At 50.8% G+C, this 16,015-nt stretch overlaps 1 protein-coding gene and 1 long non-coding RNA gene across 6 annotated transcripts; one reads left to right on the plus strand and one right to left on the minus strand.

Annotated features, from left to right (window-relative positions):
• Nucleotides 1-146: 146 nt before the first annotated feature.
• Nucleotides 147-15,872, minus strand: COG4 (component of oligomeric golgi complex 4). Of its 4 annotated transcripts, none has more exons than XM_037409223.1 (19): nucleotides 15,684-15,865; nucleotides 15,061-15,143; nucleotides 14,252-14,366; nucleotides 13,380-13,554; nucleotides 12,589-12,782; nucleotides 12,035-12,140; nucleotides 10,622-10,779; nucleotides 9,982-10,040; nucleotides 8,439-8,572; nucleotides 7,791-7,909; nucleotides 7,236-7,402; nucleotides 6,386-6,551; nucleotides 4,725-4,787; nucleotides 4,137-4,253; nucleotides 2,411-2,503; nucleotides 2,029-2,112; nucleotides 1,611-1,712; nucleotides 1,136-1,264; nucleotides 147-885 (listed from the first exon to the last, which is right to left on the minus strand). In XM_037409223.1, the coding sequence occupies exons 2-19, from the start codon at nucleotides 15,081-15,083 to the stop codon at nucleotides 751-753; spliced, it is 2,139 nt and encodes a 712-aa protein (XP_037265120.1). In that variant the 5' UTR covers nucleotides 15,084-15,143; nucleotides 15,684-15,865; the 3' UTR covers nucleotides 147-750. The 4 variants fall into 4 exon arrangements, with proteins under 4 accessions (XP_037265120.1, XP_037265121.1, XP_037265124.1 ...); XM_037409224.1 differs by having other exon boundaries at nucleotides 15,673-15,854; XM_037409227.1 differs by lacking the exon at nucleotides 15,684-15,865 and adding an exon at nucleotides 15,503-15,596.
• LOC119157864 lies at nucleotides 858-13,563 on the plus strand. Of its 2 annotated transcripts, none has more exons than XR_005107685.1 (5): nucleotides 858-938; nucleotides 7,034-7,201; nucleotides 11,611-11,720; nucleotides 12,856-12,935; nucleotides 13,477-13,563. It is a non-coding gene; the product is annotated as an uncharacterized LOC119157864 (long non-coding RNA). The 2 variants fall into 2 exon arrangements; XR_005107684.1 differs by lacking the exon at nucleotides 858-938 and adding an exon at nucleotides 4,781-6,194.
• Nucleotides 15,873-16,015: the final 143 nt, after the last annotated feature.

Raw genomic sequence — 16,015 nt, forward strand, 5'->3', positions numbered from 1 at the left:
GTGCCAATGCCAGCAGGGGCGGGGGGCGGAGCGGGGCAGGAAGATGCCCTTGATACCGTGGCACAGGGTAGAAGAGGAGAAATGGTGCATAGCTCTTGTCGCCCACCTCCCTCCGGGCCCGCAGACACACACCCACCACCCAAGGCTGCTGCTCAGCCAGGCGAGGTTTATTTACAGAGTAGCTGTACAGGGTATATGAGCCAGCCCCGCTTCCTACAGCAGCTTTCTAGGGATTTCCCAAGCACCCTCCCCAAAAGGAAACCATTCCTTTTCCCTTCAACAGAATGGTCCCCATCGGACCAGGAGAGAGCCATGGCTCAGGGTTTGTAGGAGTCCAGCAGCTGACCCTTAAACTGGTGGCACAGAAGGGACACAACTGTGGCCAGCAGCACAGAGTGCTCTCTGCAGCCCAGTATTTGAGCCACACCACAACAGCCCCCCACTTTCTTGACCTGCAGCAGAGCGAAAGGAGCCGGGAGTGAGCACAAACTCATCCCTCAGACTAGCGTAGTGTCATGCTGCTCTCAACGTGAGAGACTGCCCTGCTGCTGCCTTGTTTCTGCTCCCACCAAAGGATGGCAGCTCTTCTTCCCAGGCCCAGGAAAGCCCTTTGCTCCAAGGAATGAGCAGAAGGGCAGACATCACCCCATCCCCACACCGTCTAACAGCCAGGCAGGACCTGGGCAGGCGCCAGGGCTGCAGCCTTCCCACTGTCACCTCCAGCATGCTGCTGGCCCAAGCACCAACCAACTACAGGCGCAGCCGCTTGATGTCCTCACTGCGGAAGTCGATTCGGAGAGCCAGCACCTGCCGCACCTCGGCTGGAGTAAGGCGCCAGGTCAGCGGGCCTGAGTTTGGGCCCCAGTAATCCAGGATCTCCGTCACCTGGAGAAGGAAGAGAGCTTCAGGAGACAACTCAGCACCACCCGCCCTCACGGGTGAGTTCAAACTCCAGCTACAGGTATTTCCTGCTCCTAACGCCCTGCAGGCAAACGCCCCTCGGGCATGGGGCAACTTTTCCAGCTCCTCTGTACCCCATAGCTGTGACAATATCTGGAGAAGCCCAGTAAATCCATGCGGAGTCCAGCTGGGGCTCCAGCAATCCCCTAAAAACTAAAAGCAAAGTGCAGCTCACCCTTTCCAGATTGAGGATGGTGGCCATCTGGGAAAGCCGGGCAAACTTGTCACGGATCGTCCAGGTGGTGACTGTGGTGAGATAGGCTATGAGAGACCTCAGCTCCTTGTCAAACTGCAGACCACCAAGCTGTGGGGACCGAGGGAGCTCTGTAAACTCTCCACACACACACACACAATTAACAAAACTTACAGGGGGAGGGTCTCTGAGCAGGAAGGTTCCAGTTACACAGGTTAAAGTGGCTTATGTTTAGACCCACCTGAAAAGCCAGCCCCCGCACTGATGCAAGCTCTTCCCAGCCCCATCACAAACCACACTTTCTCCCTGCGTGTGCGAATGCGAGGTCGCCCTGGGCTGGCCACCAGCTGTGGCAGAGCTCCTTTGAGGGCAATGTTTGCTTCTGCCCTGCCCCATCCCCGCCCTGAGGGTTTGCAGTCAAGCCAGACTGCAGGGCAGAGGATAATGTTTTGCTTACCCTGCTGAAGGTGGATTTGAGCAGCACTTTCTCCAGTTCAATGGCTATGAGACTGGTCATAAGACCAGTGAGGGTATCATAAATCACTGGAGACAGCCCAGCCTGGAAGCAGAAACCTGTGTCATTCTTGTCAGGAATGACTGAGCAGAGGTCTACAAAAGCCAAGCCTGTAAGAGCTTTCAAATAAAGACCCATGACCCGCAGGCTCGGCAAGTGGAGAGCGCCACAGAAGCGATCCAGCTGCGTGGGGCTTTGAGAACTGCAGGAGAAGGGGGTGACGGGATCTCCAAGAGCCCTGCAAGGCACCAGAGGACATCTCTGTCCGCCGTTCCCCTGAGCAGGGAAAATGCTGGGAGATGCCACGTGAAGGTCTGGCCAAAGCCTGGCAGGCTGCCACGTCCCTCCCTCTCTCTCTCACCTTGAACTCTGTCATCTGCTGTTCCAGATTGACAATGAACTGCTGGACCCAGGGGTCGTTAGCTTCATAGTCGCTGAACTCCTCCTGACAGTGAAAAACAAGAAGGGTTGTTTATGCATCCTGCCGTGAACAGCAGCGAGGGGCCGGGGGGACAGGAAGGGAGGTCCCCCCGCGGGCAGCGCTGCACTCCTGTTTTCTGAAGGTCCCCTCCAGCCAAACACCCCTTTCAGGCTCAGAGCAAGTTCTGGGTATTTTACTGTTGCTCTGTGCCGAGGAAACAGTGGAGAACGGAGAAGAAGGAGATGGCAGTTGCTCTGACTGTGCTGCTGAGCAGAGGGACAGTGCAGAGGTATGGCCAGGAGCAGAGAAAGCTGAGCCTTACCTCCTCGATGTTGTGGGAGACAGAGAGGAAGAGGTTGATCCAGGGCTTCACCTGGGGTTTGATGGCTGTGCTGTTCAGCTCACTGAGACCTTCCTGAGGGGACAGGAGGAGAGGAGAGTGACTGAGCACAGCCGATGTCCGACGGCACCCAGCCTTCACAGCTAAGCTGTCCTGATGCTGCCTCCCATCCCCACCACAAGCTGGGGAAACAGACCCACAGACTTGCACAGGAAACTGAACCCAGAAGTCCCAGATCCCATGCTCTTCTGGTGCTGGAGGGCTCTGAGGACAGCACGATGACAAAAAGAGGAAGGACCCTGGCCCAGAAGCTGCTGCTGTGCTGCCTTGCAGCCTGGTCTGAAGGGCTCATGTTTCCTCCACCCCTGCCCACACAGCTCCAGGGGTTTCCTGGCAGGAAAGGGGCGTTCAGCTCGCATCAGGAAAGGACACAAACACCAGCTTTCCCACTCAGCACCAGCCAGGAGGACACTGTGATTGGACTTGACTGATGCCTCCCACCTCCAGTGCAGCTTAACTCAGTAGGAGAAGCTAAAAGGAGGATAAAAGCTGTAACCACAGTTAGTTCTCTGAATTAATCATAACCCCAGCACACGCCATCTCCCCTGAGCAGCAGGTTGTCAGCAAAGGCTGTTCTGTCTGCTTCGATGCTAGAGAGCTCTCTGAAAGTCCTCTCCTGCCAACCGCCCCCATTTGGCTCAGCAAGATGTCAAGAAAGCTCACCCAGCATGAAACTATTCAGGTACTGATACTGCCTGGCATTTGATGGAAGTTTTTAACTAAAATTGGCATTTCTGAGCAGGGCCCTGCTGGCAATTGTCCTTTTCCAAAGCAAATTCTATGTGTGTGTGTGACTCGGGCAGCGCAGGAGCTTGCTTCTCAGCCTCTTGATTGCTTTGCAGCCAGTTTTAATACTGCACTAGAGCTAGACTGGAGACTTTTACCCCTTTTACTGATGAGCTGTTTTGGTTTTGATACTGACCACAAGCCTCAAGAGGGTTTGCTGGCAATACTGGTCAGAAGGCATCTGGCTGCAGGGAACTGCAAAGCCAAATGAAAACAGCCTGGCCCCTCTGTGCAGTACAAAGCCGATGGCAAACCTGGTTCAAAATATTCTCTTTTTGCTTGGTTTCTTTCCACAGAAGGTATTAGGTCTTCCTGCTCCTCTCCCTGCCAGACTGTGAACTTTTAAGGCAACAGGCCCAAGCATGCCACAGGAGACAGCGGATTTAGCCAGAGAGCCTTCTGCCCCATGCCAGGGATTATTTCCATCTGGAAAAGGAGGAGAAACCTAAGAGAAGAGCAGTTCTTCTCTACCAGCAGCTTGTCTTCAGCATTACCTAGTGAGGCTCTGGACAATTTGACAACGTGCCGTGCCACGAGGGAGAATGGAGGCAAGGGAAAAGCTATTAATATTTCTTCTCCTGAAAATGCTGAACCAACTGCAACTCTGTGCTGAGTGAAGACAAATGGAGCCACGTTCCTTCTGGCTCTGCAGCTGCTTCCATTGCTTTTTAGGCAGCCACCAGCTGGTGCAGCTGTGCAAACAGGATGGATCCATTTCCACGCCTCAAAGCTGGCTGATTTACTCCATCCTGCACCCCTGCCCTGCACTCCTGAGTCAGATGTGCTCAAATGATTCCTGCCTGAGCTCTCCCTGAAGATGCCAGCCAGTGCTGGAGGCCAGCAGTAACAGCCAGGCACTCACCTGCAGCAGGTCACGAAATTTGCTGGAGACAGCAGCCATGTCAGAGAGGCAGCTGTCAATCTTGGCCTGCGCTTGCTCACCCCCGAAGCCTTGGCTAAGCAGTTTGCTGCAGTCACTCTGCAGGGAAGAGATCCACAAGCAAGTTGCAAGTTAATAACCCGGGCAGTCTCTGTCCCTTTGTGTTGCCGAGCTCTGGCTGCCCAGCAGCAGGCTTGCAGACTAGGACAGGCGCCGAACTCTTGCCCCTGTGAAGGCGGAGGCTGCTGGCTCCAGCTGGGGAGAGGACAGGGAGGAAGGAAGCCCGGGGCCATCTAGTTCAGCACCAGGGAACCACAACCTCTCAGTGATACAGGTTATCCCACTGCCTCCCTGCCTGTGCCAGGTTGGTCAAGCTGGAGGAACTGGTATTTCCAGCTGCTACTATCAGCCGGAGATTGCTCTGCCAGCTCAAAATTGCTTTCCTAAGGCTGGAGGGCAAACACCTAAGGAATTTGGGCATAGCAAAGTCCAGATGGTTTACTTGACCCCCCTGAAGGGAGGATATTACAATTTGATTACAGAAAAAACAGTAAAGAATCCAGACCATACCTCCAAAGTCTTCTTTAGAGTCATGATGTTTTCACTGCAGACTTCCACATTGTTTAAGGTCACCTGGGAGAAAAAAAAACAAAAAACCAAAAAAACAAAACAAACCCAAGTGGAATTCATTGCAATTTCCCAGCACCTCAGCCCCAAGTCCATATGTTTACTCCATTTACTCCTCGGTGCCCTGCTGACAGCACAGGCTGAAATGCAAATATTTAAAGGACAGAGGTGCTACAGTGCAATCAAAGCACTGCAGGTTCATGGAGCTGCATGAAGCTGAATGACAGTAACTGAGCACATGTGCTGAACCTGCAGCTAGCACAAAGTTTGAGATGGTTTACTCCACTTCTTTTCCTCATCATTCTGTCCACGATGTTGCAGCAAAGCCCCACTTGTGGGTGATGGGTGGAAGACAGGATGCAACCCTAACTTTCTGTGACAGTGCCATGAGGAACAACAGACCAGGAGTGGCTGGAGGTGATGGTTTATACGCTGTGTCCAGAGAAGCAGGGGAGGCAGGAAGCTGTTCATATCTAGGCAGGAGGAATTAGCACACCTCCTGCCAAATGAGTATCTGTTCTTCCCTGAGCAGGCTCTTCTCTGCCTGCTGAGGCTGAACTAAACGTCAGTATAAGGCTGGGGTTTGTGCAGACAGGGAAATGAGGCAAGCTGACAAATGAATGAGGAATTCCAGTGGGAGAACTGACATTTTAGGCACTTTATTTCAAGAAATGCAGAAACCCGTGACCAAGAATTTAATGAAATGGAAGAGTTTGGTCCCTCCTGCTCCTTCTGTTGCCTTCTCCCCTTGTACAGTGAAAGTCCCTAGGAACCTCTTCATCACTGGGTGTTCACAGCAACTTACATAGAGGGGGACAAGTCAGGTGAGCCAGCGCCTCTCCAGTGCTCTCAGAGTCTCTGCCCAAAGGTCTGCTCAAACAGCAGGGCTGGCTGGAAGGAGAGAGCAGACCCAGAGCTGCTCTACCAGCAAGGTCTTTTCCACAATACAAGGTCTATACAGCATCCCACCACGGGGAATGATGCATTATGCTGCGGAAGACAGGACAACGGCCTTTCAAATGCTCTCCCAGGGGTCTCTAATGCTCACTACCATGTCCTGGCCTGTTCAAGTGTGCAGTGTTGCAGCAGTGCTGTTAGGAGAAGGCAACAGGTGGACCTCGCAGGCCAGGCAGCGCGGACAGCACTGCTCTAGCAGAAAGTCTATGATCTGATAAGCAAGAATGAAGGAACCCTGAGCGTGGGCCAGGAAACTTTTCTGTCTAGGAGAAGGTGCGGATGAGATGTTCTCCCACCACCTCTGTGCAGAGCCCGTGGAGAGCAGGACTGATGCACAGCTCAAAAGAGCAGAGGCTCCCCCAGCCTGGAGGGAAGCATCACTGCAGCAGCCTAAGAGACAGTCAGTCACAGGATCTTACTTGCACAGACCTGCTGTGGAAGCCCTACAAACATGAGGTGAGCATATATAGAAGCATATAGCAGACATCCAACGTCAGGCCACCCACTGCACCTAAACAGGTTTTCAGGTTCTCTGAACATGTGACAGTTGTCATCAATCCTGTTCCCAAGAGCTCCCCCCCCCGCCCCCCGCATTGTCTTTCCCCTCAACCCAACTCATTCTACACCTGAACAGCCACCAAACCCACCAGAAAGGACTGCTTGGCCTCATCGGTGCTTTCAATGCCTTTGGTATCAAACTTGCCCTGCTGCAGGCTGCTGTGCATGATGTTCACGGCACTGGTCACCCCTCTCTGGAAGTCCTGGAAGGTTGTGGCTGGAAAGCCCTGCTTCAGCTTGTTGTACAAAACTTCCCTATGGAGCAAGCAGAATATACCAGGGCTCAGAGCAAATACTGCAAGCCACAGCAGAGTTGTGCTCTGTGACAGGGGACAGCACTCTGGCTGAGCTGTGACCTGAACAAGTTAAGTGGAACTTCACAGGGGAAAGAAAAAAAAAAAAAAGACAGCTGGCAAATATCCCGCGACAGCATCTAAAGGACATAAGGCTGAAAGAAAAACACAGCCACTCACTTTCTGAGCTTTCCCAAAAATCCTGCCTGCATCTGTCTGCTGTCTTTAGTCATAGTTCCCATTCCCAAATTAGGATGAAAAACAGGAGCATCACTTCTGCAGGCTCACCCCAAATTCAAGTTACTGAGCAATCTCACAGGCAACCCAGAGAACAATTAGGGGTGAGTGTGTACCATCAAACAGGGTAGCACTCCAATGCTATGTGGTGACTTGGTCTTGTAGGGATTTTGAGCCATGAGGTTCCTTCTTCTGTTTGTCCTGCAGGTGACCACCACTGTGAGAAAAGCACACCCAGCTCCAGCTTCCCACACCACACCTGCCACTGCTTCCTATGAGCATCTTCCATGGGGATGACAAACCAGAGGTTCAAAGGCAAAGAACACAAGGAAGGCCATCTGACAGCAAACACTGTTTGCAGAATGTGAGTTAGAGGTAAGTTACACTGAACCTGGTGTATCTTCATTACCTGAAGTCAGACTCCAGCTCGGTGGTGGAGTGGTTGATCATGGCACAGAGGCAGTCTATGCTGGAGCTGGACAGAGCGCGCCCAATGCACTTCTTCACTATATAAAACACATCATCCACCATGCTGGAGGTCAGCTGGCCCTTCTCGTAGCTGTCCATGGCGACAGCCTGCAAAGAAAACTGTGTCAGTGCCCTGAGCTCAGCGAGCCAAGGTGCCCCCTCAGAGCAGTGCTGCGAGACCAAACTGCCAGCCTGCCCGTTTCACCCTGAGCTGAACCGTGCTGCGTGTGGGCTGGCACCACTCATCCTAGATTTCAATAGCCCATGGACCTCGAAGATCTGCCTCTGGAAGATACTCAGGGGTATGTCTGGAGTCAAAGGTCAGAAACAACCACTTGCTTTTCAAGGCCAAGGGAAAGAGAAGACCTTCCCAACAACTGCAGAGCTGCCACGTACACATCCCCTTCCCCAGGGATGCTCAGCAGAGGACTGCGGAGCACACACAGAGGTCTCAGCCGCTGGCAGCGAGCGCAGGCTGTTGCTGTCTGAGCCTTACCTTGTTGACCGTCTCCCTCATGAAGTATTCCTCCATGGTGATGTAGTAGCCAATGAGCTCCTGCATGGTGCGGCTCAGCAGACAGTTGTTGAGGAGCTTATCCAAGTATTTTTGATGCTCTACAAAATGCAAAAGAGAACCGTCAGCAGGGACCAAGTGCTGGAAAGCAGTTCCACCTAATCCCCTTGCCGCCTGTCTCATGGGCACTCAAAGGACACACAGCTGGCAAAGCCCAACCTTCAATAAATCACAGGCCTCAACCGTGGTACTGAAATTGCTCTGCTGACTTTCACAGGTGACAAGTGACTTCCAGAGCTCCATGGAGTACCAAAACCCTGAGCCTGTTTTCCCTGTGGCCTCCACCGTAAGGATCTGTGCCTGCAGTGACCAAAGGGCTTTCCCTTTCTTCAGGGACCTTGTTTACTATGCTCTGCAGTCATTCCTAGTGTTGGCTTCCCTGTTTGAGGAACAACCAATGCTGAAAACAGATTTGGGGAGGCCAGGCTACACAATCCACTTCCACAGCGTGCTCCCAAAGCATCTTTGCAGATCCCAAGTCACTCTGCTCTGCCAGTAACTCAAGATTCCATCTCCACTTCTGGCTGCAAGAAGTAGAGAGCCTGCAAGCATTAGTATTCAAGTTATTACCTTGCTTTACCTCCTCTGAGGCCATGGAGTCTCCCACCTCAAAATCAGATATTATTCGTCTCTTGATGAACCTCAAGTAGAGCTCACTGCGGGCGTTCATCAGAGTGACTTCTGTTAAAATAGGGTCAAGTTCCCTGGAAGGAACATAGCAAGAACCAAGCTAGTAAGACTACAAAAGGAAAGGCACTCCTTTAATTTAATTTAATTTAACTCAGTTGAGTAGCATGTTCCCTGTTCTCTTACTATGAGATCAATACTTCCTCTTTCCATCTGTGCTGTCAAGTTGCAAAGCTCAGCAGAATAACTGGTATGAGCAAAGAATGCACATACAATCAAAATGTTCTGAAAAAACATTACAGAGCAGCTTATTTTTTCCTCATAGATGTGAGAACAACCACATTAAAAATCACAGCAGTAAGGACTGCATGACTCTAAGCAACCCGGTATAACTTCAGAATTAGCCCTGTTTTGAGTGGGAGGTTGGACTAGAGACCCTCAGCAGTCCTTTCCTACCGCAGTTTTGCTAAGATTCTGTGAGCCCTGCCTGGCCAGCATTAGAAATGCCTGGTGCCTGCCATCTCCTTCTATGTGCTTTTATGCATAGATTCATGTGTTTCTCTGAAAATGATGAAGAATCTGCTTAAGCTCAACAGCTCAGGAAACGTGAGAGCAACAAAGCGTGTGACAATGCAGAACACAGTGTTCAGATCAGAGATGACTATGGAAAAAAAAAAAAAGGCTGTCACATCATCAGCTTTTTTCACCAGTGTGCTCAAAAGAACTTTACAAATCCTGCTCAAAGCCTCACAACACACGAGTGGGACAAGGAACCATTATCTTTATTTTATAGATGAAAAAGCAAAAGCTCAGAAAACCTGGGATGCATGCACAGTTACTCGGAGCAAATAGTAAGTGGATCTCTGTATTACTGCTGAAATAATTAGTCATGCAGGCTCACAGACAGATCTTGCTTGAGGAACACAAGTTTTCTTTCTAGGCATGTTTAGAAGTCACACAATGACAGAAGGGCTGGGTGCACTTTCAAATGGCCTTACTTAAGGGCTATGCAAATTCTTAAGAAGGAGGGAAACTGAAAGCACTTCAGTTCATCGGCAAGAAACTGATCTTACAGAGTTGCTGCAGCAGCAGTACAGATTAAATAAGACCTAAGGGCTTATTCCTGATTGTTGCAAATTATCCGTCCAGGGAGCTGCTCCGTTTTGTGGGCTCCAAGGACTGTACTCTGACCATCAAAAGGCAGCAGGCACAGGCAACTGAAGCCTCAGTCCTCCGTGTGCAGTGGTACTGCCAGCCCTTCAGCAACGTTTAGGGCCAATCCTTAAAAGTAATGAGTAAGCAAAATATAGCACCACCACAGAAGCTGCCTATATAAAAGGGCAGTGAAGGGCACCTAACAATTGGCTTTTATGCTTCAGTAGCCACAAAGCCTCTGGAAGACCGGAAGAGTTATCTAAATGCTAAGTAGTGTTAATAACAGCTCAAGAATGAAAGGTTAGAGAACAAAAAGAGGTTTTGTTTGTACCTTGGTTCAATCTTCTCTGCAGAAGAACTTCTCATCATGCTATTCTGAACTTGCTGGAACTGCAATCACAAAAAAAGGGAGAGTCATCAAAGGCTTTGCTGATGACTTGGAGTTAACAGCTGCTTCTCCTGCTGCAGCCTAAAGAGGTGTCACCCTTCCCGTGCTTACTCAGGAGGGGTGACAAGAATGCTTTGCAGGAAGCAGTGCCAGAGAAGGGAACTGCATCAGTTCTCCACCTCCTCCTCCAAGACAGAGCTCAGCCTGCCAGGAAGGGAGGTGGGATGGGAACCCTGACAGAAGCACCAAGGTATGTGACCATGACACAGTTACAGCAGCCCTGCATCTAACAGACAGAAGCACAAGCAAGACAGTGGGGAACGTCTACTGAAAGCACCCTACAGACCTGCAGAGCAAAGAATCATGTGCCCAGGACCCATTTACCATGCTCCAAATGAATCCTCTGCAGCAGGAGGGATAGCTACAGGCTGGACCCCTTCAGCCATCACAGCAAATATGGAGAAAAGCAAGATTTCTCTCAATATGCAAAGGCAAACTTTGCTGCCTCTATGGCAGTCGAAGCCCCACGGAGCTGGACAGAGGCTGCAGTTGGCTGTGTCAGGCAGCATCACGCCCTTCTTACCTGCCTGTGATAGTCCCTCTCTTTGATGAACTTGTCCACCACTTTCTCCACCTGCCGGTCGCACTCCACTTGCAGGTGCTTGATGAGGGTGTACAGCCTCCCTGGACCATAGTAGGTCTCCACAATGGGCTGGTGGGTCTCCACAATGCGAGCAATCCCTGCAGGGAGAGGGGAAGCACAAGAGAGAGACTCAGGCAGGAGTTTCTGCTCAGTCTGGACCCAGAGCAGAGCTACACAGATCCACAGACAGGACCTAACAGGGGATCATTCACTCCCCAGATAAAGTTTAGACTGTCCAGCCACTCTAGTACCTCACTGAAGGCCTGTCACTACCACCCCTTGTTCCATGGCATCTTCTCTCTGTGATACCTTTCATCCTCTCTGCTGTTTCTTGCAAGGCCGCAGTGCAAATCTGGAGTAGAAGCCATCTCTCTTTCTAAAGAAAGCTCCTGCCATGCAATGTGTGTCAGCTGCCCCCCCTACCCAGCAAGATACAAGGTATGAAGCTTCCACAGGAGAAAGCCGCACAAGCTAATCCTAGCAGGGCACCTAACTGCCATCTAAACCCAGTCTCAGCTCTCAGCACCTGCCAGGTTACAAGAGAAAAGCAGCGCTAAGAAAATCAGCCTAGGGAAAGCTCTGCTCTTATCTGTCACACAGACGCTCAAGAGAGCAAGCGTTAGTGAAGGCAAGATCTCCTTGGAGTGTATCTCTACAATATTGCTTTCTTCTCACAAACTCTGCGCTCCAACAGTTAGCAACGCTCCCCCTCTTTTGAGGCTACTGCCAAGAAAGCCTCGGCAGCTCTAAGGACCTTCAATAGCAGCAAGGCTGCCAGGCTGGGAGAGTGACCTGGCAGCAGTGCAGTCTGGAATTATAGCAGACTTAATAGGGAAGATGGTTAATCACCATGGGATCCCAATTACTGTCGGTGGCAACGTTCCCACAGAGCAGTCATATTCCCCTCTCCCCTCCCTCTCTGCTTTCAGGCTCCTGTAGTGCTCCTTGAAGAGCCAGGCCTGGAGGCATCAACAGCTTCTCAGTCCTGAGGGATCCGATTTGTCTTTCCCAAGAGCTGCACGTCTCAAGAAACCTTCAGGTAATACCCATTTGTTTTGAGGATGCAGAGAAAGAAAGAGTCTGATTCCTGAAGGAAGCCAACAAATCCTTTGCAAATCCACTTTGTGCTTGTGCAATCTGTATGCAGAAAAGCTTGCTTATTGTAATAGCCTCTTCCTGCCCACAAAAAAGTCTATTAGTTGTGTCCCTGTCCCTCTAGTGTGACACTCCCATAGCTCAAAGGGGAAGGGGACATCTTGTGACCTCCTGGAGCTAAAATTAAAAGCATTTAAAATGATGGACAATCTCATCACTGGCTATTTTCAATCCACCAGCAGAGGAAAGGAAGATTACCTTCGAAGAGGAGTGTCAGGGTGTCTGCAAAGATGACAGCAGCTCGACGGTCACTCATGTCTGTCCCCATCACCAGCTGCAGGTTCTCTTCTGCTTTGTTGGCCACCTGCATGACAACAGGACCAGTCAGCTGGTAACACTCAAAGATGTTCTTTGTCCTGTAGAGCCCCACAGAGCTTTTGCTGGCCTTCCCATTGCAAGAGCTATTGCTGTTATTCCTCCTTTGAACAGGGATCCTTTCCTCTCTTGTGGAAAATTCAAGGATCAAGGAGAGGCAGAAACCTGTTCTTCTCTTTCCAGAGGAGCACAAAACAAGCACAAAGAGCAGGACACAGGAAAAGCCAGCCAGCAGGATCTGTATTCAGAGACCACAAATCCCATCCCAGGATGCAAAATGCAGGGAGAGAGAGAGGAACTAAGGCCAGTGCTGATTTATAATTCTAAGATTAAACAGCCAGAGCCAAGATCTCCTTTCACAACATCTGTTGACAGAGGCTGGGTTTTGCTTTCCCCTAGACTAAACAGGTCACAGTATGTTTCACAGAACCTGTTACCTGCTTGCAGAGGTACTCTGAGAACTTGCTCAGCCCCTCTTCATGTAAGCCTAGGAGAGGAAAGATCTTGAAGAACCGTTCCACCTGGGGCAGGTCTCCCTGCTTCATAGCTGTGTCAAATTTCTCTGTGACAATTGTCTTCAGGCGCTGCTCTGCTTCCTGCAGGAGCTTCAGGTTAGCATCAATTATGCCCCCTGGTCAAAAAGACAGGAAAAAAAGACAGCACAATGTTAGCACTGTATTAAGGGCTACTTTTTTTTTCCCCAGGAGAGAGATCAACACTGTGCAGCTGTAGGGTCAGAAGGCAGAAGACACACTGGAATTCCCTCACAGGCAAAGATAGATAGGTACGTGTGTGATGTACACACAGCTGATGTCATGGTCTTGCATGAAGGACCTGAACACATCAATTGGGACATTTTAGGGATCGGGCAATTTACTCCTTAATTTCTAGTTGCTCTGCTTGGTAGCACACCATAACACTGAAACAGTTCTCCCTGACAAACCCTTCTCTCTCACTTCTTTTGTCCTGAACATTTTGTCCTTCACCTAGTTAGCACCTGAAATATTATTAAAGCTGTGTGCCAGGAACTCTCCTTTCAATTAGTGGTAATTCAAACCTAATAACACTTCAAAAATTCATCTCTACGTTACCCTATAACATACCAAGATCTTTGGCTAGCATTAGATCTTCTGCTTTGTCTATTGGGCTGAGGCTATCTATCATGGGAAATCATGCAGCCTCTAGTTATTTACTGGAAAGGTGACTTACCCTCATGAACAGTACTTACCTTCTTTGCCCTGACGACTGAGCTCAATCACTGATTTGTCTAGAGACAGATAGCGATGAATATGAGCTGCCGCTTGTTCATAATCTTCATTTCGCAGGGCTGTTTGAACTCCATCCATGCAGAACTTCAGGTCAAGGATGTCATCAGCTCTCTGAATGGCCTGATAGAGACGATTCTGCAAGAAAGGCAACCACTAAGGCTTTCTGCTGCGGGCTGAATCAGGGAATGAGAACTATGAGAAGACTGTGGAGGGGGAAAAAAGGAATAAACAGAAGTGATACTTCTCTACACAATAAACAACTATGTAAGCAGAACCCCCAAACTACTTAAAAAATTGTTAAACCAATGGTTCTGGAAGAGGAACAGCATTTGCCAAAACTCAAATTGAACTCAGAAGCCATACTCTGCTTTAACAAGCAGGCAGAGACCAGAGATACAACCACACATTCTCTGTTTTGATTTGAGCAGCTGAACTGAGCACTGGGACTTGACGCCTCTTAGCCTGTCTCTGTACAAAGAATACAACAGCCAGGGTTCCTGATCAGTCTTGGGTGACAATGACCATCCCTACTGTTCTCAGCACTGCAATAGTTGACAAAAGGGTACTAATGAAGACTAGTCAGCTTATTCACCATATTCTACTAGGAGCTGCATGGACAGAAGGGAATGCTGGAGAACCAGTTGCTATGTGGAATAGCGTAAGCATTACTTATTCTTGTACCCTGCAATATCCAGGAGCCCAGCAAAATACCACTACCTAGCAACGCTAGATACTGCTAAAATAAAAAACAAAGCAGTGTGATGTGAGCACACGAGCAGACAGAATATGGCCTGGCAGTGACAGGTCCCAAACACCCCCTCAGTCCAGTCACCTTGGCAAGGTCAAGCTGGCGGACTTTACTGCTGACGTTCTCAGCCAGGTTACAGGTGAAGGTGATCATCCCTGCCAGCTGCTGGGCATCCCCCTCGATGAGCTGCAGATTAGGGCTGGGAAGACAAGTGAATTGAACATGAGCTGCAAATATTAAGCAGTCAGATGGTCTGCAATAGCAGGATGGTTCTTTCTCCAAACCCAACTGCTCCTGTCAGCAACATTATCTGTCATTTCATGCCTCTCCTACAGCAGCAGAGCATCAAAATCAAACTGACTGCTTTGGAAGAGGCTGCAGACAGACTAACAACTACCAGACAGGGAATGAATGAGCCACTGAGGCTTTATGATACTCTCCACTTCTGAAGTGGAAGACGGAAGTCTGTGCTCAAAGCTTCTACTAGACCTGAGGCCACTTAAGATGGTTTTCCAGACTGCCTGTGCAAGCTCACCACAAAAACCCAGTAATATTTGCCTGCACCTGTAAACACCCTGACACAAGACATCTGATCCAAGCATTGATGCCCAAACCTGACAATCTCTGGGGTGAGACCTTCAAAGAACCACTCAGCCTATGCCAAAATGGGTCAGTGTGCAGACACAGCAGTTCCCTCTGTTAGTGCTGCTGGGAACTGGGTACCCGGGGATGAGAATCCAACTGTTCTCTTCCACAAACTGATTTAAAGTCTAACATTTTCTGAGAATTAAAGTGCTTCCCTCACAACACCGAAACGAATTGTCATGTCACACTGTAAGCAGCGAAGTACTGAACAGTGTGCAGAATCAGAAAGAAGTGGGGAGATCGCTAACCCCATGCGATGAAGCGCAACCATCTTGCTCTCTGTAGTACTTTGCTGTTCCAGGAGGGCATCCAGCTCTTCCTGCACGACTTTCTGAAAAGAAAGGATGAAGGAAGTTTTGTGAGACTTCAGCTCTCCTCCAGACCAGCAGCATATCACAGACCCCACATCCAAACCAAGAACTGATAGCGCTTTCAAAAGCTCCTATGACAAGTAAATCCTTTCTAAGCTCCTATTTTAATCCTATAAATTTTTATACTTTTGCCATTTGAAAGCATCAGTTACCCAAACCTCGTCGCACAAGTTTTAAACCAGATAATCCTCAAAGCCCTCCCCTGGCTGAGCTCACAGCGCACGGCCCTGCCCTGCGACGGCCCCCCGCTCGGGACACCCGCTCCACGGGGGCGACACCGGCCCCCACCGCGCCCAGGGACGGTTCAGCCCCTATTTACTATCTCTGAAAAGGATCCGGACGACGAGAGGAGCCGTGACAGCGAGGCGCCCGCGCTCCCTGTCACCGCAGAGCGGGCCGGGGGGGGTCCCGCACCTCCCGGGCCGCCCCGGGCCGCCCCAGCCCGCCCCACCGGGGGCCCTCCGGCCTCCCGGGCCCGCCCCCACACACCTCCTCCTCACACAGTCGGCTGTAGGCGGCCTCCAGGTCCGCCAGGTCGGTAAGCGACTGAATCCGTTCCATGGAGAGGGCAGAGGCGGCCGAGCCACCGCCCTCTGCCCCCGGCCCCCTCGGGCCCGGTGCCGTGGCCGCCGCCATCTTGGGGTGCAGCTGACGCGGGCGGTACGGCCGGGAGGGCTGCCCGGGCTGCCCGCAGCGGTGCCTGAGCGATGCCGCCCCTCGGCTCCGCCCGGCAGCGGGGCCACCCACGCGCCCCCGGCGCTTCTACGCTGCTGAGGTTTATTTCGGAGGCTCTCGGTTGCGGAGAGCGGCTGCCATTGAGCCGTGGCCATCC

This window comes from Falco rusticolus, chromosome 15 (genome assembly GCF_015220075.1).
Source record: "Falco rusticolus isolate bFalRus1 chromosome 15, bFalRus1.pri, whole genome shotgun sequence".
Classification (NCBI taxonomy): domain Eukaryota; kingdom Metazoa; phylum Chordata; class Aves; order Falconiformes; family Falconidae; genus Falco; species Falco rusticolus.